At 42.1% G+C, this 23,986-nt stretch overlaps 1 protein-coding gene across 3 annotated transcripts; it reads right to left on the bottom strand.

The window, feature by feature from the left end:
* Positions 1 to 4,827: 4,827 nt before the first annotated feature.
* On the bottom strand, positions 4,828 to 15,899 carry FAM3B (family with sequence similarity 3 member B). Of its 3 annotated transcripts, XM_017730184.1 has the most exons (9): positions 15,596 to 15,898; positions 14,884 to 15,001; positions 11,032 to 11,169; positions 10,131 to 10,254; positions 9,381 to 9,439; positions 7,828 to 7,878; positions 7,085 to 7,172; positions 6,230 to 6,362; positions 4,828 to 4,961 (listed from the first exon to the last, which is right to left on the bottom strand). In XM_017730184.1, the coding sequence occupies exons 3-9, from the start codon at positions 11,054 to 11,056 to the stop codon at positions 4,872 to 4,874; spliced, it is 570 nt and encodes a 189-aa protein (XP_017585673.1). In that variant the 5' UTR covers positions 11,057 to 11,169; positions 14,884 to 15,001; positions 15,596 to 15,898; the 3' UTR covers positions 4,828 to 4,871. The 3 variants fall into 3 exon arrangements, with proteins under 3 accessions (XP_017585673.1, XP_017585671.1, XP_017585672.1); XM_017730182.1 differs by lacking the exon at positions 14,884 to 15,001 and having other exon boundaries at positions 15,596 to 15,899; XM_017730183.1 differs by lacking the exon at positions 15,596 to 15,898 and having other exon boundaries at positions 14,884 to 15,585.
* Between the last annotated feature and the right edge of the window lie 8,087 nt (positions 15,900 to 23,986).

Here is a 23,986-nt window from a genome sequence, read left to right on the forward strand (position 1 = left end):
TGCCCGGCGTCCTGAGGGAGCCACACGGGCTGCCTTTGATGTCCAGGTGTCAGGGACATCAGTTCCTTGTCGGGAGAATCTCCTGGCTGAGGCTTAGGGCTTGACAGGCACCAGTGGTGTCAGAGCTAAGGGCAGGTGCCCAAAGCCTGGGGAGAAGGAGCTCCTGCTCAGAGGGGACACCAAGGATGCAGGAGGGACAGGCCACAAGGACATTCGGCAGAACTTCCCAGATGAGGAAGAAACTCGTAAAGCCAACTCAGCAGCTGTGCTGAAATCAGCTCTGACCGGGGATAAAAGTGCTTCAGGCACGGGGAGACGGCGACCACCGACCCCCAGCTCAGTGACCCCAGAAACCCAGCGAGAACAAAGGAAACTCTTCAAAAGAAGAGACAGACCGAGCACAGAGAAGGACTAGTTAGCATAAGGAGCAAGGAAACCTTCTAGCCAACAGAAAAATAGTAAGAAATTAATATCGAGATATTGATACTAAGGTATCAGTAACTTACTGCAATTTGATATTAGTTAGTAAGAGAAAGCATTAATTTAATATTCAATAAACAGCAAAACTGGCTAAAGGGTCTATGTTCTCATCTTCTGAAGAAGGAGCTGCTAGTGTAAAGCCTGTATTTTTGAGGAGAAGCTACATTTCCTATGCTGCTAAAAATGTCTCCCAGAAAGAAAAACAAGACAAAAAACCAAACCAAAACAACCAAACAAAAAACCAAAGCAAAACAAAAAACCCAAATCTAAAGCAAAACAAAAACACAGCACAAAGAAAACCCCAAAAACAGAGCAGAGAATTGAAATCAAAACTTCAGAGTCCCCAGAAATGACGAACTGCTGTCACTCAAATGTTATTAAAACCACCCATCTCAATCCCCTGAATTCTAGTCATTGTTCAGCATTTCACTGCAGCTAAGAAGAGATCACATAAATCACAGTCATATATTACTTCCCTCCCTCCAGGCACTATGTTTAAGTAAAAGCATCAGCTTCTCTTTGCTTGTCTGGGTGGATTGCACTTGGTCAGAGTCTTCCTTTAAGCACAGCCTGCCTCAAAATGAGCATCTTTCACCTTTCTTTCCTTTCTTGTATTTTGCTTTTAAATATAGTGGAAACTTTCCACTTTGAGTTAGGTAACACTACACAAAGAACATGAAGAAATGGTTGCCACTGAGAAACTGAAAATGTTACCTATTATTTGATCAATATTTCCTACGGCTGCCATTGAGTTGGACCGCCAGGGATCCATGGAATTTTAAGAGACATGTCAGGACCCTGAAACTCTTCTCATGCTCTTAAATGGAGAAATAAAAAAGGAACTCTGTCCGGGTACTTTGTTCTTTATAGGACTGGTTGTTATGTTAACATAGGAGATAAAAATGGGAGCATCTAAAATGTGTTTCTACATGGTCAGGGGGTACGAGGGACCTCTTCCTGTGGAATGCTCTGCTAGGGATATTTGAAATGGGAGCCTGCCCCTGGCAAAGTGTAGGAAAGGAAGGTCTGGCACATTAGGGACAAAGCTGCTGGTGTCCATCCAAGGTGACCACCACCCATGTCTGTGGCTTCCATTGTCTGCCCAGGACAGGAAAGTACCTAAAGGTTGGGTATTTCTAGAGATGTAGACGATCTGGAAGCCACTGCTGCCACCTGCTGTGCCATCCCATCTTTAAATCCACAAACCCATGCCTTGAGTAGTGCCACAGCCTAAAGCTCATGGCTACCCATGGGATTTACCTACTGGGGTTAGAAAAAGATGGATTGCTGTGCAGGCTTTAACCTTATTGCATGGTGGTGACCCCACGTGTGTAATAAGCACCCCGAGGTATTACTGCTGGCCTGGTTCCTACGGTATATCACCGTGTCCTGCAGCCATAGGGAGGAGGAGGAGGAGGAGATCCAGCAGGCAGGAATTGTGCAGCAAGATTGATTTATTTAATTATTTTACAAACTCTTTATAGACTTTTTTCTTCATAGTCTAATTGGACAAAGGGCCAGCCACCCCTTGGGGGTGATTGGCCAAAATCCTAAAACATCCATTGTCAAAATATTTTTCTACTATACCGTAAACAAGACTTTTCAAGGTTGCAGGTGGCTTGGTTGTTTACATTCCCTGCTACCTCTTCTGTGAGAGAGAAAAATCTCTCACGGACTTAGAAAATAGCAAGAAAATCCTTGCTAGCAGCATTTTTGTACCTACACAGAGGTGTTTCCCAGCCCTTTCCCAGCTCAGGAGAACACAGGAAATCACTTCCTACCTGCTGCCTGTGGTTGGAAGCGTCACCTGGCATGGAGGACATTGACCTCCACCACTGCAGCTGTTTTTTTCCCCCAGATTAGTTTTTCAGAATTAGGATTCCATGAAAAAGCTTTTCACTTCTTCCTAGGAGGCAGTTCCCTTGAAAGTGTTCAAGTTGTAGGTGCCAAGTCAAAATCCCACTTTCAAAGCAACTCTGCAAGATTGCTTCTAATCTGAAAAGTGACTGAAAAAGTGGCAAGTGGTCACTTTCCCATGATTTCTTCAGATCAGAGGGTTGCCAAAGTATTTGAGGGTCCTCTGCCTGCCATATTTAAGTACTGTGTCATGAACAAATGAAAACAAAGCTGATGATGGCTATTCAGCCCTGCAGATTATCAACACACTTCAGTCCAGTCCAGGCGACTCAGCTTCATCTCCGAAAAAGTGAAAACCCCATGGAGTTAAAGACCATTTTTCAGGAGTTTGTGCTGTGAAAGGTTCTCGGGGTGGTTCGATCTTTGATTCAGATGACTTGGATGATGATTGCTTTTACTGTTGCAAAGAGTGGAACACTTGCACAGACCATGAAGAACAGAGCAAATGTAAAGCCATAAGAATGTTGTACTTCATGGTAACTGCTAAACAGAAAGTGAAGTAAAATTTAATTGTAATTGATGCGAGATTAATTGTGGCCTGGAGCAGAAGGCAGTGACTGCCAGACTGCACAAAGCTCGAGGGCTGTCTCAGAGCTTGGCACTCTGAGGACTGCCAGCCATTAGCACTGCAATTATGTTATTTTTACAATTCAGGCATGTAGCAGTGGGTGACTATGATGAAAAGGAATAAACATCCTGCCAGTAACACAATCACCACCAAAAGAATTATTATTATTAAGAAGAATTACTTAATGTGGAAAAACATTGAAACAGCTATTGAAGTGCTCAGTTTGTATCCACCTCATCAGCAGCAAGGTGCTAAGGAGCAACCACTGAGTCTGCCAAAGTCAAATTGAGTCAAACTAATTTAAGTGTTTTTTTGGTAGTGCCCCTGGGCTATGGAGCAGTTTGCCAACCAGTACCAGGAAACTTCAGGGACTGGTGAGGGACACACCACCAGAAAGCTGCTGGGAACACAGCAGTGACCACAAGTGGCAGCCATGGTTGGAAACTTGAAGCTTTCAAGCTTCATTTGACATTTCAAAGGCGGCTTCAAGCAGGAACCACAGAACTAATATTTTAATGGTGAGAAAAATGTAAAGAAAGATTAAAACAGGTGGGTTCAGTCTAAGGAGGAGAGAGTAGATGAGGACAATCATCAGACACATAATGGACCGGTATAAAAAGAATAGTGATGAGTTATTCTCCTTGCAATTGGCTTGGTCCTTTTTGGCTAATTCCATATATGGAATGCTGCAGGAAGCAACTTAAGTTAGGGAATCAGCTATATGGGAGACTTCTGAACAACAGGGGGACACCACTTACAGCCAGTCCAGACACTTTCTGTGCTTCAAAAAAAGGGAAATTGAATAAATGTTCCTACAGCTTCCTTTCAATCATGTGCTTGATTCTATAGTTAACATGAACAACACTTAAGCTTGCATGAAGTCACTGCAGTTTTTAAAGTAAGTTAAACTTACAGGAAGAAAAAATAATTACATCAAACTATGTAGACTTGCAGCTTAAATTTGGCAAAATAATTCAGGTAACTGGATCTTTACATGTTAGCATTGCTGTTCTGTGTTGTCAGCGTCACTAAAATCAGCTCAACAGATCTAACTGCTCTTGCCATACTTTCTCCAAAGAGATGTTATTAATAAACTGACGTCAAAGTAATTTGCTGTATTGCTAGTGTTTTTATATTACAATTTACATTAAGTTCCATTTGCATATTAGTATTTAAAGGGAACCAAAAGAAAAGACATACTAAAAAGAAACAAGTAAAACCAACCCCCTAAAAGTATTAATGATAATGTACACTCACTTTCAAAAATCCCACCATTTTATGACTAACTTCCTGAACATAGTAATTCCAAACCAGTCTATTCCAATTCCAGACTATTTTATTTCCACTTACCAAAATACCTATTTGTTTTCAGATTAGAATAAAACCACAGAGGGGAAAGAAAGGTTAAAAACTGTGCATTTGACCTGTTTTATAAAACTTTTATATACTAAAAAGCTAGGAGCAGAGGAATTTTCCAGCTGCTGCAGCATCCTGTGAAGTTCTTCTTTCTCATGCAAGCTAACTGAGAAACAGTTTGAGGTTTTTGTAAACCAAGGCTTTATCTCACAGGTGCTAACTTGTTATGCACAGTCTTGTTATGGTACACTGAAGAAAATATTTTGAAATGGGTGTCAGAGCATTCCACCAATTACCCTGAGAGGTGGATGGTCAAGCAACCAATGGTGTTATGCCACCCTTGCAAACAAAGCTATATAAACTGATTTCTATAATTAAATATAGCCACTTATCCTGAAACTGGACTCATGTTGTCTTTTCACTGTTCTCGGTACAACAGCGACAGTTTTACTATTGGTGTTTGGATGCTTACTGAGTTCTGGAGGCAATTTAATAGGAGCCATAGATATAAAAATATAGAATTGTCTTTATTAATGAGGTATGCATTTGTTCAGATCAGGTTTCTTGGGATACAGCCTTCTATTTGGATTTCGGCTGGCCAGCCATTGTATCTGTTCTTCTTCTGGTCAGAGTGGTTTATCTGTAAAAATAAAATAGTTTTTTTAAAAAAAAAAATCAATATTTAGTTTTTTCGATTTACATACCAGTTTGTCAAACCTCATACAAGAGGAGGGGGTACTGAAGGAGGACTGGGAAGCTGAGGAGAATGTTGCACATCTTGCTTAATATAATGGGTGAAGATTCTGCCAGTTTCTCTCTTACACAGAGTGCTTTATTTATTTCCCAGATGGCTGTCATGATATACACTAAAATGAATATCTTTGTCCAGCAGAAGCTCTGGAATGTGAAGAATATTGCAACAATATTCTGCACCAGCACAAGCTGGGGGTGACCTGCTGGGGAAAAGCTCTGTGGAGAAGCACCTGGGGGTCCTGGTGGACAATGAGCTGTGCCTGACCAGCAGAGTGCAGAAGGCCAGTGGTGTCCTGGGGTGCAGTGGGAAGAGCATTCCCAGCAGGTCAGGGTTATCCTGCCCCTGTGCCCAGCCCTGGGGGCACCTCTGGGGTGCCGTGCCCAGCTCTGGCTCCTCAGCCCAGCAGGGCCAGGGAGCTCCTGGAGCGGGGCCGGCGGAGGCTGCGCAGCTGAGGAAGGGCCTGGAGCAGCTCCGTGCCCAGCACAGGCTGAGGGAGCCGGGGCTGCTCAGCCTTGAGAGGAGCCCCAGCTGAGAGGGGCCCTCAGCCCTGGGTGTCCCTGGCTGCAGGGAGGGCTCAGGGCAGGGCCCGGGCTCTGCTCCGGGGCCCAGCAGCGGCACCAGAGCCACGGGCAGGGCCTGAGCCCGGCAATTGCCCTGCACAGGAGGCAGAACTGCTGCCCTGGGCAGGGCCAGCCCTGAGCAGATTGGCCACAGAGGCTCTGGGCTCTCCTCCCTGGGGATATTCCAGAGCCATCTGGACACAACCCTGTGCTCTGGAATGGCCGTGCTGGAGCCACCGTGGGAGGTGGAACCAGAAGACCCAGCATGGTGCCTTCCAGCCTGACCCATTCTATGAGTCTGTGATATTCTGGGAAAAGAGCCCCATTGTGGAAGATTGACATGACTGTGGAGGGAATCAGCATCATCCGTGGACCTGACCTGTGTGTTGGGTTTTCTCGTTTGTGTCTGCCTCAGCCACACAGATGAATGTGACCGGGCTTACAGAAAGTGAACACAACAAGGGCACAGATGGAAACAGAAATCTCTGTGAAAAACAGTATCTTTAGTCCTCCTGAAACCTGCAGGCAAGTTATTCCTAAAGTTTTTGTTTTGGTATGCACACAAATATGAAGTGAAAATAAACCAAATCTGACCTTTTCTTTTTGGAGATTATCTGGCAGCTTGAAGCCTTTGGCAGCTATAAAAACCCAGCTTGACCTGAACTTTATATTCTTTATTTCTGTACTTCCCAGTTCTTCTACTAATTTTTTGGCGTCATCTTTCAACCTAGGAGAACATAGTGAAAAAAATAAGTGTTAAAAATTCAGGATGTGAAAAATGATGAAAAATATCATGGCTGATTCATGCTTTACATTCAGCATTAAGCCTGCAGAAGCAAAAATAAGATTTAAATAGTCCTGAGAGCTGTGGTAGTAGCATGACATTGAATTCACAGAGAATTGAATTTATCAATGTTTTTCCTTCTCAGTAAGTTCCTGATGTTAATACAACAGCATAGTAACAGCATAGCAGAAAGAAAAATGTATCTCAAAAACTACCTGATGTTTCAACAGAACAAAGGACAAGGGCATTAAACATGGATTAAGTCTTTTCCTGGACAATTATCATATCATGAGCTTAGCTAAAAACCCTTGAGATTCAAAAGCACCTGAATAATCAGGTTAAATGTAATAAGGAACCTAAACTAGAGACATCATAATTGGGGGTGTGGATAAATAACATTTCAGAATAAAGAAGGTTATAACCCAGAGGTAACAGCAGTGCTCTTTGGGGTGCTTTTAAACAATGTAATTTCTACCCATCCTAGGGAGCACCAACACACAGATATGTGCAATCATGGGAAAAGACATGGAAGTAAAACTTTCAGAGAGGAAATGAGAGAACAACACTGAGTATAGAATGGAATTTACCATTCCTTTACACCAATTCACAACAGTAATTTCCCAGCTTTTAACTGCTCTGCACCTCAGCCTCCATAACCTCCTTACTTGGTGCTTCCATCATCGTGAGTGGCCATCAGAAGGAGGGTCCCTTCTGGTGCATTCCTGACAAAATCCGTCATCTCACTTGAGTGGTCTGTGGAATCAGTCACACAGCTGGTTATTCATGGCACACACACCACACTCCTGTCCATGCACCCATGGTCACGAGCATTTTTAGGGAGTCAGGGAATCAACTTCCAGTGCCTCGGAACGTTCTGTTTCTCCTCACTAATAGGTGAGGAAACTTATTGTTCAAAGTTTAGGAAATGTGTTAAAAGCTATTCTTTAAGTAGATTATCTTTTCAGATATGTGGAAGGATGTTAAGAGACAGATTAGCAAATTTCCTATGATGATTTTATAGCTATGATGATTTTGTAACTAAACTAGTACAAGATACATCAGGAAAAGGAATTTTGCTGAGTGAAGTATCTGGATGTAGTATCTGGTTAAGTGCTATTCCTACCACAATGAAATAAAGAAAAAGACAAAACAAAAAAAGGGAAAAGAACAAGATAGATAATTTTTTAAAAATTATCTCAAACAGAGAGAAATTCAGCTTTTCAGGCAAAATTTGTCATCATAGCTGGCCAGAATATATTTTATGAAGACAGCAGCTGTTTGTTTCAAGCTGATCCCTATTGATAATACAATCAAAGTCAAGCAGGAAAGAGGAGGATAATGATGTGAATATAAGTCTTTTATTAATGCTGAAACACTGACAAAAGCTCTATTACCCTCTTTTCCTTACCTCCTGTCCACATTTCAAAAAATTTTGTCGATATAGCTTTTCCTGTTTTATCTGTAATTAAAAAAAAAAAAGTCTAAATATGAGGAAACATTATTTTATTCAATCTGCAAACATAGCATTTTCAGCTAAAGCTAAGCATCTCTACTTTTGTGTATTATTTGGCTTCTTTTGTTTCAGTTCTTAAATTGGAAGAAATACGAAATAGCACAAGTTTAAGATTTGGGGAGAATATATTTTGTTTCATGTAGTCTCCAAATCATCAAATGCAACTACAAAATTTGTATTACTTTTATTTTAAAGAAAAATTCTTTTTTTGGTGTGTGCTTCCATGTTTTTATATCTAAATGCACTATCCTAGGTCACAACCATAGATAGGAAAACTGGTTAAGCCAAAGACTATTTGAATGAGCTTAATTCTGTGCAGTGTTTGAGATGTCCAACCTTTCATCCCATTTGAATGCCATAAGACACTTATTGAGAACAGTCATTATCTTGCCTAATTAATTAGTGGACATGTGAAAAAATACGTTTTACTACAGACTGGTGCAGGATAGTGGACAGATTTACCTGCTCCTATTTGCCATCATTTTTCTTGTGCATTCAAGATGAGTGTTTCTGCTCTTACTCTCATTTTTAACTCATTTTTATCTGTTATACCTACCCAGTAAAGATTTTATGATTATTGGAAAAAAAGGCAGTAGTTAACTGGGAAAAAATTTGGAACAGATTCTTGTCCATGGTTAATTGAACCTTCAACAAAATCATGCAAGTTTAGAGAAAGCCAAGAGCTTAGCAATAGTGAGACAAAAAAATTGGAATATAAGTATTTTGTAATCAAAGCCTACTTGACTGTGCCTGTGAACTCCCTTTCTTCCTCTTGCCCACAAAATTTAGGGATTCATTCTTCCCTGGATCTGTTGTTGAATACACTGCACTTCATCACCATTCCCATTCATCTAAATCAAAATTTAGGATTTAGGTGCCTCCAAACCTGGAATAAAGTGCACCTGCTGCTTTCCAGTGGCTTTTACTATAAGCAAAGACATGTAACGACAGTTTAATATTAATTAAACTTTGAGTTTGTCTTTCTGTACCCTGACCAAGTCTGGAAAAGGAATTTGTACCATGGCTACACCTTTAGGCAGTACTGCAACTCTCAGTTCCTGCTTCCTCCTTATCAGTGGAGCAGCAGATGTATTTTATCAAGGACTGAAGCTGAAAGTTGAGTTCTGCTGCTGGAGATCACAGATATTCTTGCTGTGCTACAATTCTTTTGTCTAATAAAATACACTTATACCACTTCTGTGGACACATTTTCTGTTCTGTTTTCCTATACTGATTATGAACATGTTTCTTTTGTTTACCCAGAAGACTGTTTTTATCACACTGATTTGTTTTTCTTACATTAATGTGAATTAAGTTTGCAGTATTTTCCCTTCCATACTAGCTATTAAAAAACCCCACAAAACAAAATATCCAACCCCCCAAGAACATTGGTAATTTATTGCACTACAAAAGTATGTCTTTCTCTAACATTTTTTTCTCGTACTTACAATTCACAATGGCAATGTTTATACCACTTCCAGCATCATCATTCCCTTCACTTACAAGCCTGGAATTGAAATTAACACAATATCAGTAAAATACATCTGTTTGGCAGGGCTGGTGCAAAATTATGTTTACCAGTGCTAAGTAATTTTCTGATATTTATGTTTTCTTCAGTTATTTAATTCAAGAGTTTGTTGTAAACAAGAGCTTAAAAATCTTGCACAATGCATCAGTCAGTTTCCTTCAGTGACTCTTTCAAAATGAGCCATATAAAGAAAATATTCCATACAAGTGCAGCCAGAAAGATAAAGGAGAAAAAAAACCCCAAAACCAAGATAAAGTGGTTTTGTGGCTGTATGCTCTGTGGATTGTGTCTCCAGAAAAGGTCACTGCAAGGTTTTGAAGTTATTCCACCTGTCCAGTAAGAAAAGCCATGAAAGAACCTGACTTTCAGAAGGTGCTGAGCAATCAACCTTCTGTAAATCTGCTATCCTGCACCATGAAAATTAAAAATCCCACTGAAAGCTAACAGTTGTCTGCAGCTTATGTAGAGGAACAAAGAAAATCACTGGAGATTAGGTTAAAAAAAAAAAGATAGAAGAAGAAGAGTTAAATGTTGTCAGATAAATTCTGATGTTTTCTACCAGAATAGGAGCCCCTGGATGGAGCTCAGTTGCTGCTACTGAACCAAACCCAAACACCTTTCCTCACAGTACAAAGCACTTGCTTAGATGCCAACTTGGAGTGGTACTCACTGCTCATCCTCAAAACAAATTTTAGCCCTCCTCTGTTTGCCACCGCCGCTGAGGATGCGATAGGCAAAGTTCCCAGGCGGGCAGGGAGACCAGTGGTCACACTTCTGCCTTTTGGGGGCCGGGGCTGCAACAGCAAAGATGAAAAAATGTTTTACTGGATCCTGCATGAACAATTTCTACATGGGATCAACCCCCAAAAGTCAAGGTGCTAAACTCAAACATCTAAACACAGAATCCTGACAGTTCTCTGGGATCATGGCAACATTATCACAGGTTTGTTTGGGCTGAAGGTGATCACTGATTATCAAATAGATGTTGGGTCCAAGTGCAAGCTTATCCAGGGAAAAATGCCCCATATGGTAGGATTTGGTATGAATACAAGGTAATTATTATCTGTTATTCCATCCACAAGGGCTACAAGGATAAAGGTTTCCTACCCACAGCTTGAAGTGAATAGTATCATTCTTATTTTAAGCCCTTTTTTTACACAGTAACTTAGTTGTAGAATGACAAAAATATACACGTAAGTCACCTGAGCTAAAAAATAATGAGAATTTAATCACAAAGTTTAGTTAGTGGTTCAACTGCTTATCATAAATATAAACTACATGTGATGGAAGATACAGCTTTGCACTTCTATGCCAGCAAACAGATACAGTGTTCTTATATCAGTGTTCAATTAATTACATTTACACACTGTCAGATACAGGCTGACATTGTGTTTCTTCAAAAACAGTGTCTAAGAAAAAGTTTAGCTTTGCTTTAATTAACTTTACAGTCAATTTTACTCTTACAATAGCACATAAGTAATTTCTTAGCTAACAAGCCATCTGTCATTTAGCACATAAATACACAATATCAGATATAAGAAAAAAAAGAGGAAATAAATACAGCTACACACCCCTCAACACTGGTTTCTTTCCCATCTCTTGAAATACAGCAATAGATACTGTGTTTTGGGGTACATGAGCAGCAACAAAGTACCCCAAATACCAAGCAGCCAACGATGTCAACAGCAGTCCGAATAATCTCCAAACAGCTGTGAAGGCAAAAATAAAAAAAACAACACCCCACAGACATAAAAATGTTTTCTTAGCAACAAAAAAAATCTTGTAATATTTTCTGGATTGCTACCCAAACTGGCTGTTTTCTGTCTGATTCACTGTGCTAACCACAGCCTTCAGAGATGTGGCAAATAGAGTATTTGTAGCATTCCTATCTAGGACAACCCCTTTCATTTCTAAAACTTGATCTTCAAGCAGAAAATTCCCCCCAACATTCCCTTTAATCCACATCTATAATACCCCAAAGAAACAAGAAATTCAACTTAATCCTAGTAGGATTTTGACTCTGAAAAGTAAGTACCAGCTATTACAGAGGTGTTTTGCAGTTACTATTGATTTTTTGAGACAGGCAAACACTCCAGGAATAGTTTTAAATGCTGACCACACAGGGAATTCCCTGCACCCACCCTTGCAACACGCTGGGTTAAAACAGCAGAAGGCCCAAACAACCCCTTTCACACCATGAGCTCTGACTGCATTCAAAGAATCACAGAATAATTGGGATTGGAAGGGACCCTCACAGTTTATCTATTTGACCTCCTTTCAATGAGCAGGGGAATCTTCAACTGCCTCAGGTTGCTCAGAGCCCTGTCCAGCCTGACCTTGGGTATTTCCAGTGATGGGGCAGCCACCACCTCCCTGGAGAACCTGTGGCAGTGTTTTACCACCCTTGTTGTGAAAAGCTCCCTCCTCATATTGAATATCTATTTTTCCTCAACACCAGAAGTGCTAACAGGCTTTCCTGATGAAATACACCACCTAATTTTATGATGCTAAACAAGGAAATATCACACTGCAGTAGTGGAACAGGCTGTTTGAGGCATGAGTCACTTCCTGATGTGTAAAGAAACGTGTCCTTGAAAACAAGGGTCTGTTAAGTGGAGAAAAAGAAAATTATTAGTTTTATAGTCCTGAAAACTGAGTTTGACAGGACCAATGTCCAAAAATACCCAGTATGTTCACTTTGCTAGCCTTCTAGAAAATACTGTGTATTATCTAGTCTAAATCTTCCTTTTAACAGTTTACACTCATAAGATACTTCTTTCCTTTCCTCTTGGAACTGCCTTCTATAAACATTAAGATTTCTGCCCTACCCTTTCTCTAGGATAAGGCCAAATTTTTCACTTGTCCTTGTCAAGTCCTGTTTTGCTAGTTCTGCCACTTTCCTGTGAATTCTGCCCATCTGGTCTGCATCCAAATTCTGAAAAATTCTGCAGAATGAACACACTGCTCCAACACAGACATTCCTGAGCCTTTGCTTCTGGTTATTCATGCCAGAAGGAACTTTGATTTTTTTTTCCATAAGAGGAGACTTTACTGACTCAGGTTCTGTTGATAATCCACCGTAAAGATTGAATTTTCCCTCTTTAGCTACTCCCTATTTGTATTTGTCCACATGGTTATTCCTGCATTCTACCAGCTTTAAAAATAAAAAGCCCAGAAAAACATTGCAGAACCATTTGCGTGACTGCAGGGAAATATTATGAGAAACTTGCTGTGTTTTCATCAAAGGATTGAGAAAGTAATATAATGCATTTTCAGATATTATAAATTTCCCTGTGTATTCCCCATGAGAAATCTCTCATTCCACCACGAGCAGTGGTGCAAACCCACTCTAAAATAATACTGAAGATTACTCTGACACTTCATTTGTGCAGTGATGTGAACACAAACACTGACTAAGTTCACATGCACAAATCAGGAAGCTGCTGGAACCAAGCAGAATGACACCAAACTTTGCTCTTTCTGAACGTTCAAAAAAATTACCAGATTTATACACAAAACATATTTAATTCATAAAGGAGGCCAAGTCACAAGTTTCAAAGACAAAATCCAGGAAGAATGACGTGAAAGTGACAATTCTATTGAGAGATTTTAGTGACTGTTTTTGGGGAGGGGATGGGGCGTGGTACATTGCAAAGATCTATGAGAGCACGAGTCAGATTTTGTTTTGCTCATTCCATAGTTAGCTTGGCAGGTTTACCCTAACAGTGATTTTGCACTGTTTTTCATCCTTATTATGGAGCAACCCTATTGCAAAACAGACTCAACAGTGCAGCATTTTACCTAAATAGACGAGAAAGTACAAATGTCTAACTGCTGTTATGCCTGATGTTATTCCCTGGTGGCTGGGAAAACCATGGAACAGATCATCCTGAGTGTGATCACATGGCACAAACAGGACAACCAAGGGATCAGCAGCATCCAGCATGGATTTAGGAAAGGCAAGTCCTGCCTGACCAACCTGATTTCCTTTTATGATCAGATGACCGCCCTGGAGGATACGGGGAAGGCTGTGGATGTGTGTACCTGGACTTCAGCAAAGCCTTGGCAGCATCTCCTGGAAAAGCTGCAGCTCAGGGCTTGGACAGGTGCCTGGGTTAAGAACTGTCTTAATGTCCAAGCCCAGAGAGTGCTGGCGAGTAGTGCCACACCCAGCTGGTGTCCAGTCACGAGTGGTGTCCCCCAGGATCACTTCTGGGGCCGTCAGGTTCAATGTCTTTATTGATGATCTGGGTGAGGGGTTTGAGGGCACATTCAGTCAGTTTGCAGACAACATGAAGTTGGGTGGGAGTGTTGCTCTGCTGTAGGGCAGGAAGGCTCTGCAGAGCCATCTGGGCAGGCTGGATCGATGGACTGAGGTTTGGATCAGGAATAGTGTGGCCACAGGACCAGGACCCACCTGTGCTGGGCACTGGTGGGGCCACACCTCGAATCCTGTGTCCAGTTCTGGGCCCCTTGCTACGAGAAAGACATTGAGGGGCTGGAGCATGTCCAGAACGGAGCTGGGAATGGAGCACCAGGAGCAGCTGAGGGAGCTGGGAAAGGTGCTCAGGAACAGGGACAGGAGGAAAGGGAACGGCCTCAGGCTGGGCCAGGGGAGGCTCAGGCTGGACACCAGGAAGAATTTCTTCATGGAAGGGTGGTCAGACCTTGGAAAGAGCTGCCCAGGGAGGTGGTGGAGTCCCCATCCCTGGAGGAACTCAGGAAACAACTGGATATGGCACTCAGTGCTACTCTCTAGTTCACAGGGTGGTGATAAATCAAAGGTTGGACTCTATGAGCTTGGAGATTTTTTCCAACCTAAATCATTCTATATATATTCTGTATTTTACTTAAAACACAAGCTTCTTAAATATTTTTGAAATATGCCTTTTAAGGCTCATACATTTACCAGCCCTCCCGCACAGTTTGTACTTGGTTCTCAAAACTCATGGAGTATTTTCACTGTCGACCAACTTTTGGTTTTGCTTTTGGGGACTCAGAAGGCACTGAGGGACCTCACTGACCCAAACTGCTGGGTCCAGCTGGCTCTCTTAGGTTTAAATTTACTGAGGTTATTTATCCTGCACACGTACATCATTTTTGGGTTTCTCCATAGACACGTGCAAACCTCTACACAGTAACAGCAAAGCCATAAACTCAGACAAAGTTAACATAGCCAAGAGAGCTTGATATTTGTGATTAAGCAATTAAGAGTTATAAAGCACAAAGTCTAGCCAGCACGCAGGAAAGTCAGACTCTGCTTTTGCTGCTAGTAGAGGCTGTGGCTGCTCAGCAACAAGGAGCAGTGTGGGGACTGTGAGCTGCTTGCTGTGCCTCCCTCGCTCCATTTCTGCCACGGAGGAGCTCCCTGAGAGCTACTGCTCTGTTACTGTCATGAAGCAGAGATACTCGGTAATACTCACAGTGCAGGCAGAGAAGGCGGCAGAGAGGAGCCGGGAGGAAGGACAGTCAGGACGGAGGTGTGGCAGGACACATAAAACAGCAGAGCGCAAGGAAAAGATGGCAGAATCACAGAATACCCTGAGTTTAAAGGCAACGACAAGGATCATCCAGTCCAGCTCCTGGCCCAATACAGGACACACCAACAATCCCACCCTGTGCATTCTTGAGAGCGTTGTCCAAACACTTCTTGGCGCTCTGTCAGGTTCGGTGCTCCCCACTTCCCTGGGGAGCCTGTTCCGTGCCCGACCACCCTCTGGGTGAGAAACCTTCCCCTAATACCCAACCTAAACCTCCCCTGAGAGAGCTTCCTGACATTCCCTCCGGGTCCTGTGTCGGCAATCCCACCTTTCAGCAGCGCCCAACTGCCCTTCTCGCTCAGGTGCCCCTTGGCAGCAACTAAATCACCAAATATAAGCCCAGTATTGGGTTATTTTGTGTTTAGCTGATTCAAAAACCCCACGTAGCCACACCTCGCTAATACACACACCCACCCGCACGCAGCTGGGCTTGAACAGAGGAAAAAAAGCAAAAAACAGAATATATTTAAGACTCGAGCATGAATTATTCCAGACTAAGAGCTGGGTTTTGAGGCGGGATCCGCCTTCTCGCCCCTTCCCCATGGCGAGGGGGTCTCAGCCCGCCCGGAGCGGCTCCGGGACGCATCCTACTCACAGTGCCGGCTCAACTTCATTATTCCTCGTCCTCCTCCTCCTCCTCCTCGTCCCTCTCGCGGCCTTCCCGTGCCAGCACCGGGAAGGGAGCGGGAAGGGGAGCGGCCGCCTGTCAGCACCGCACCGCCCCGGTTAAAGTTAAATCACTTCAAATTATCTTCCGCAGAAAGCACGCAGCTGGCCGGCGGCACAGAAGGAGGGCTCATATGCCACTCACTCACATGCCCGTTCGGAAAGCTGGACTTCTTCTTTTTTCTTTCTCCCCCTCCCGCCAATGTTAAAATCATACAATCACAGAATGGCTGGGTTGGAAGGGACCTTAAAGATCATCTGGTCCCAGCCCCGCTGCCGTGGGCAGGGAACTTCCCACTAATTACATCAGGTTACTCAGAGCCCCGTCCAACCTGGCTTTGGACACTTCCAGGAATGGGACAGCCACAGCCCCCACTGTTCCAGTGCCCCACCAAGCTCACAGGGGAGAGAATTCCTTCCTAATATCCGATCTAAACCTTCTCTCTTTGAGTTTGGATCCATTCTCCAGATGAGCCAGTTATTTCTGAGTTGAACCCAACCCAGGACTTTTTTCCACTGGAGACCCCTCCTCCTTCTTCCACCCCTTGCCACAGCATTGGGATGACACCAGCCCACCCTTGGTTCATCTTTTCTTGTGTGCCAGGTGTTACACACCATCATCTGTAGGTTTCCTTCCTGCTGGGATAGCTGGAATTTTCATTTAGAAAATCGCTCCAACTACACTGTGATTCTGTAGTTGTCCTTAAAACATCTCAGATTTAGTTTCCATTTTCATCCCCTCTGCCTCTAACGATGCACAGGAATTATGTTTAGCTCTGCAAAGAGATGAATAAAATCCTACAGGAGGATCCATACAGGAACAGAGTGGGGCTTTTGCATTCCTCCCAGGACACCCCTTAAAGCTGTAAATGTTTGCAGTCCCTGGAGGAGAGCTGTTTCTTGTCCTTGTCTGTGAGTTGTATGTTACAATATCCCATCAATTGCGGATGAAACCTAAGGGAGTAATTGCTGCTGGTTATTTTCAAATGTACTGGAGCTTGCAAATGAAAAAGCAACGTCGCATAAAAACTGGGAGCGTGAATAATTAAAGAGGTAGCATGGGACAAATAAACTTACGGAATGAAAAGCATAGGACAGAAAAGAAAAAGAGTTCTAAGAGGGCAGGAGGAAGTTAAGGACAACACTAGTCTGGCATACTTTCCAACATATGCAATTATTTCTGCAGGAAGTGTTATCCTGCAAGTTGGCACATCAGAAAATTATGCCTCTGTTAATAAATGATTGAAACTGTTGAAGACTGCAATTCTAGCCCTTAAAGTAACAATAATCCATCTCTAAACCCAAAACCCTGTGTGATAACCAAATGAAAAATTCCTCTATTTTTATTAAAGCCAGGAATATTAACTAAGACTTGGAATAATTTAATTTTGAAATAAATTTCTTGTACGAGCACTGGTGGGTCACAGATTCCATAGAGAAAAGTTTAAGCCTTTAGGAACTTTGTCACCACCTCAATACGGTGAAAAGACCACTTCACTGGCAATCAGTGTCTATTGGAAAACTGCAATTTTACCTGCTTTTACCCACAAGAAAAGTGTAGCAGGTTACTTCCTTTTCATTACTGCCTAAACTACATGGAACTACACCCAGGCATTTGCTACGAATCCTGGTTTGCTGGCCTGCCAAATCCCAGGGATCCAGTGGCTGAGGGGATTTTAAGTGCCTAAGGATGAGGAAACTCTAAAATGTTTTACTTCAGATATCTCAGTTTTGCATCTGCAAAAAACCAAGCGATGCTGTCCTTTCTTTAGTGATTAATAGAAGATGTGGGGTGCAGAACCCTTCTGAAATACCAGTTCTGATTTTATCCTGCAAACATTCATTCTGTCATTTGAAATCTTAGGGGAAAACTTACAAAATATTAATCTTCACTCTCAATTCATGTGAGGCTGTAAGACCCTTTGGTGATAAGCAGGACAGGAAATCTATTCAGGAAACAAATGGCACTGAATGGAGCAGGTGAACGCATCTACAAGGTCTTAGTCTTGTCTTATCATCACAAAATCCAGTCAGCAGAGGAAGTTTATGGGCTAACACAGTTAAAACTACAGCAGAGAGCAAGTTCCTGCTTTCCCTTTGAGTCATGGCACCAACAGAGAGCTTTTCTGCAAACACCCCACTTGAATAACAAATGAGCAGAAGTGTCATTGCAGCCCTCATAGGAATTTAATTTACATGTTTTCTGCTTGCCCACAAATGGCCAACAGTGCGTTTTCAATCCTGCTAGGACCAGTTCAAAGAATTTAATGATTTGAAATGGAGGCAGAGTTTGCAAGGCAGGGAGAGAATGCTGGACTAAATCTTTGCTTGTAGAGCTCACAAGAACTTAAAAAAACAGACCTCCTACATGAAGTGTGCAGCTGATGACTAAGTTAAGTAATTTTACCAAGACTTGGGGCAGACAGGAACATGCACATGGACAGCAGGGGCAGCAATGTGGAAGAGCAGTTATTTAACTCACCCGTAATTCGCCATGTGCCTGTGCCATAATTCAGGTAGAAACTCAGCATCCTGTGTGGTGGTGGCATGAAGAGGAATGTGGAAAAATAGAGATGTAAATGTGTATTGTAATACAATTACTGTTTTTTGATTGTTTTTTTCTGTTCTGGTATACCTTGACTGTCTTTATGAAATCCAGGAGCAAATAATTAAAACAAGATGAGAGCTTTCAGATAGTTCTTTTGTGGATATAAAAGATTAAAATCACCTTCCCCAAGATATGCAAAAATGGATCATTTAACAAAGGGAAAAAAGCAAGCCTTGATTACTTTCAGCTGATAAGGTGGAAAACCTGTAATGCTTGTGAGCCTGGGACATTGCCGGCCTGCTAACAACACAAAGGTGGGGCTAATTTGTGTGTTTTTCTTCTGCTTTGTTAATTCAGAGGAACAGGTGGAAAATATATGGAATTGCACTTCATCCAGATAGAAGACAGTTACATCAGCAATCAAAAATAAATCAGCAGCTAAAAAATCAATATAAACTACCAGCCTAGAGAATGTTCAAGATGTCCAACAATAAAAATAATTTCATACAGTAAGAATACAGAAAGCTGAAAGTAATGTTAAATTTACAATTAAAAAGCACTCAAGGGAAAAGTAAATAGTATTCCTACTCATAGTACTTCAGAACAATTCTGTGTGCATGAAAAGAAAGAATTTGAAGAATCACAATACCTTGTTTATTGAGAAAAAGCAGTCTTTTCTAGCTAACAGCTATAAAAATCCAACACTCTAACATTTGTGTAGGTACTGGCAGCACAGATCCTTGCATTCTTTACAACAACCTGCGTTTCTTGGGGTATGCTGTTGAATTCCCTAGACAAACAAATGATGAGTCAAGGTGCAACCAGATGGTATTTGTCAGCCTCTAGAACAAAAAAAAAAAAGAAAAAAAAAAAAGAACCCACAAGCCATTTATTTTTAAAGAGTTTCTTTTGGTGGAGAAAGGGAAGAATGGTTAACGTTTACTGTTTAAGTAACACATTGTCCTGAAAAATTACACTGAGCACTTGCATCGTCAGCCTTCACATATTTGTCTACACTCCACTGTCATTATCAAAAAAAGCCGTATTCTTGCAATAAATTCTTACTTTTGTGTTTCATACACAAAGTGAAAAGCTGTTTTGTTTAAACAATCCAGTTTTCATGGGCAAAGATGAGCAAGAGAAGTGTGAATAAACAGTTCTGCAGCTTTGGATTCCGTGAGCCTGAAGTCTGGAGGGTGCCCTGAAGATGATGGTAATTTCAAGAGCGTAAGAGAAGTTTAGGCACAAGTAAAAGAATGAAAAGTTGTGAGCAGAGCTGTGTAATAATAGAATCATGGAATGGTTTGGGTTGGAAGGAATTTCAGAGACCATCCACGTAGTCTCAGCTCCCATACCATGGGCAGGGACACCTTCCACTATCCCAGGTTGCTCCAAGCCCCATCCAACCTGGCCTTGGACACTTTCAGGGATGGGGAAGCCACAGCTGCTCTGGGCACCCTGTGCCAGTAATGGAGAGGCTTCACTGAATATCAGGACAGAAATAAGCAAAACCTGCCAGCTTTGAAGGAAAAATATTAAACAGTTGGTGCCACTCCATCGTACTTGACCAACGCCCTTAATTTGCAACATACACAATAAATACACCCTGCTGCCTTTACAAAGCTCAGGGCTTGAAATAAGGGACTTTTTAAGGAGGCGTTTAGGTGGAGGGAAGAGGGAGATGGTAAACGATCAGAAGACCCTAAGCTAAGGGCCCTTGAGGCCGGATATTTAGAAAAGAAAATGAAAGTACTTTTAATGGGATTCGGGCAAGGAACAGAAACTGCTGGGAGGGTCCCGGAGTTGGGAAACGCCCCTTGGGCTCCACCTGGCGGGGAAAGAGCGCGGAGCAGGGCGGGCTCTGCCATGGGGACGGGGACAGGGACAGGGACAGGGATAGGGACAGGGATAGGGATTTGTGTCCCTTCCCCGCCCGCAGTACAGGGCAGCAACAGCCCAGCTATGAGCCGAATCCACCCCAAACCAGCAGCACCTTCTCAGTTTCATGCTTTCTCTGCTCGATGCTGTCCAACACTGACATGAAAAGCTGAAGCAGAAACATCTGTTCGGGGACGGGGACAGGGACAGGGATAGGGACAGGGACAGGGATAGGGATTTGTGTCCCTTCCCCGCCCGCAGTACAGGGCAGCAACAGCCCAGCTATGAGCCGAATCCACCCCAAACCAGCAGCACCTTCTCAGTTTCATGCTTTCTCTGCTCGATGCTGTCCAACACTGACATGAAAAGCTGAAGCAGAAACATCTGTTATTCGGGAATAAGCAGGGAAAAATCACCTCGGAGCTAAACATGGCCACCTCCTCCTCCTCCTGCCAGGGTCAGATGGGACCTAAAGCAGCTCTGCTTTCCCCGCAGAGCTACAGCCAGAAGGTGGAATTGAGAGTCACAGGAGGAATCTGGACCGATAAAATTGATCAGCTTTGAAGTTCCATCTTAACAGGATTTAAAAAGACACACAGAATAGGCTGAAAGAATTAATAATTTATTTTACGCAGCATAAAATTTGATTTTTTACATAGTGTTTATCTGAAAATGGCAAGACCTGAAAGTACAAAGTATCAATTTTTGAAAAACTGAGTAATGAGGCTTGACAGTAAGTGGGATAGAGATCCTAACATAACCTGAAGATTGAATTAGAAAGACTATACCCCTGTTTTCAAAGTTTTGATCCCATTTTCTTTTCAGTCAATGTTAAAAACATTGTCTAATAAAAAACCAAAACAAAGCAACAGGTGAAGAAATGCCTCTCTAAGTTGGAATAATTTCCTTAAAGGTGAAATCCTTTCCACACTTCCTGAATAACTATCAAACAACAGTTAATGTAGTGTTAAAACCTTAAAAGATCTCTGCATCTCCATATAAAATTTGCAATAAAAAATGTGAACTGCCTGTTTCAGGTAAGTCTTAAACACTGAACTTTGTATAGTTTATGCACACACACAGAGTACTGGCTACCAAAGCGATTTTTTCCCCAGCACATATTGCAGTAATCCATGCCTTTGTGCTGTCAAGAAATTGTTAGTTGTCTTTTTATTTCCTCTTCAACATTCTCAAGTCCATTTTTCTTTTACCACAGAATTTTCCAAAGGACAACCATGCTGCAAATAACCATTTAAACATTCAGCTCTATAATCCCTCTCTGAAAACACAGGGATAAACATGCCCTTTGCAGGTTTGACTTGGCCCTGTGAAAATTTCCCTCATCAGAGGGGGACACGATGAGAGCATTGTTACAAACAATGTCATTTGTTCAAGTGTTTTGCCTAAGTACACATTGCTGTAAAATCAGAGCAAACTCAGTTGCTCAGCTGGAGTTGTTTTTAGGACAAAAAATGTCACGGAAGGAGCTCTCACAGCTCCTTGTGGTCCTCTTCTCCACCCTCGTATTTCCCAAGGGCAGAGAAAAATGAGAATGTACAGGACCAGGGAGTTATTTCCACGTGGGAAGTGAAAGAAATCCAGGGAACGTAGTCAAATGCACAAAGGAGTTCTTGGCACACAGTAAAATTCAGGGAGCATTGGCACAGGTAAAGCTTTGGCTCCGATTCTTCTCCTAATGGCACTGCAAGTATTTTCAACCTGCAGCTAATTTTTCAAGTGCTAAGGAACTACTTTAAAACAGGTCTGTGAAATGGTAAACAAGAAAAATGTACCTTTTGTTAGAAGGCCGAATTTGGAATATGGAGGTCGTCAGCTTTTAGGAACTTTTGGTTTTCTGGGAAAGAGAAGGGGTGAGTGGGCCAGAAGACAAATTAGAAAAATCAGATTTACACCCAGAAAATAAGTAGGACAGCAAACATACTAAAATATATTTATTTTAAGTGATTGTTATAAATAAAAAAAAAAAAAAGAACACTTATTGAGGGCTACTTCTTTTTAAATTCCGAAAATTACCTTTTGTGTTTTACTCATTGCCTAGCTCAAAAGAAATTCTGTGTGTGCTTCCCTAGTCTAATCTAAAATTCCCAGTATTTCAAAGACTACCTGACCACAAAGATCCAGCCAAATGCAAACCATTTTTGTATCACTACTGCACAGTCACTGATGTCAGCATGTTTTATGAGATCCTGTCCTGTTGCTTAAAAACTGGCCACTGCTGGGGGTGAGAAACAGCTGTGTGTGCCCTGTTATATGGAGAGGGGAATATTCAGCAGGTGGGCAACGATCCTACCTAAAGATGATCGTTGCCCTTTGTTCACCTGGGAGTGGATAATTCCCAGTAGCACCAACAGGCACCTTGGAGTGCTGGTTTCCAAAACATCCAGGCAAGTGGACCCTTATCAAAGGAACTGGGGACTGGCTGATGTTGCACCTACAGCAGCTTCTCAGCAGCTGCTGTTGCTCTCTGGCTTTTGTGTTTTGGAGCCATCCCATCCAGAAGTTTGGCTGAAGCTAGGTATTTCTGCTAGCATTCCCAAAGCTATAAGCAGGATGCTGGATTGCTCACAAGCCTGGATTAGCATCTAATTAGGCCTCAAAAGCCAGCAAATCTAACTGGCTCAGAAGATTGCTTGTATCCCATTACCAATCTGTCTTCACTTCTCTCATCAGCAGCAAGGGCTTCAGCAGCCAGAAATGAACAATTTATCAATCAGAGAGTCAAGTCTGACAGCAACTAATGTCTTGGTAAAAAGTACAGTACTTCTGAAAAGGATCAACCTGTTACGCTCTTGCCATTTTTAATGAAACTAAAGGCATCCTATTTATTTTTCTTTCCATAGTTTCCTTTACTTCTACCTCCATAGGTCACTGTACCAACACCTTTCATTACACAGCTCATATTGCCATTTATATTCAGGCCTGAGATGAGGATATGACAACCAACCAGCCCAGTTGTTGGAAACCCTACAGAAATCAAAGAAACTTCCAGCAGCACAATCATTTTGTAATATTGGAAAATTTAAAGACTTCTCTCTCTCTTTCTCTGGAAATGTGCTGTGTTAAGCAGCTCTCACAAGCTTTTTAATATTTAAAAGGAAAAGGTTGGCAGACAAATGGCTCATCCTTCAGTGAAACAAAACCAGCATACACAACAAGGAAATGGGTGGGGTACTCACAGGTTAACTTTAGACGATAAATTTTACAGTTGTTGAGCACAAGAGATACCAAAACCCCTTATACGTTGCATTTAGGTTGATTCAACATGCACATCCTAAGCACAGTCCTTCACCTTAAAAACAGAACAATCCCCTCTGCCTAACTTCTTTTACAGCATCTAAACAAAAGTCTTATTAAAATGCCTCATTTATTTCCCTCAGCATTTAAATTGCGCCAAAAAAACCCCCATGATAACTCTAAAACTTGCGAAGGCAGGGGGATAGGATTAACCTATTCCGAGGGCTGGACTCAGGTTTAACCACTCGAACTCAAACCACACCCCCTCAAATTCCTGGCGATTGCACCGATGGCATCAAATTACCTGCAGGGCTGTAGCCAGGGGCACACGGCTTTCTGACACTTTCCGGGGACGTGGTGTTACATTCCCATCAGAGGAGAGCTGGGTCAGCAAGAAATATGGACACGTGTACAAGGGATGGTTTGGAGTGCTGTGATTTGGAGCATCCTGCCTTCCATAATAAACAAAGGATATTTTCCAGTATCATCTTTAGTCAATGCTCTGGTTTTTTTCACTCCTCTTCCCTCCTTTTTTTATTTTTTTTTTCAAGGTGTGGTTTATTCTTACACCTGAAGTTGGTTAACAGGAGCATAAGATACCTCACAACATATGTATTTTTTGAAATATTTCAGGGAAAG

The sequence above is a fragment of the Corvus brachyrhynchos genome, unplaced genomic scaffold, assembly GCF_000691975.1.
Source record: "Corvus brachyrhynchos isolate BGI_N302 unplaced genomic scaffold, ASM69197v1 scaffold413, whole genome shotgun sequence".
NCBI lineage: Eukaryota > Metazoa > Chordata > Aves > Passeriformes > Corvidae > Corvus > Corvus brachyrhynchos.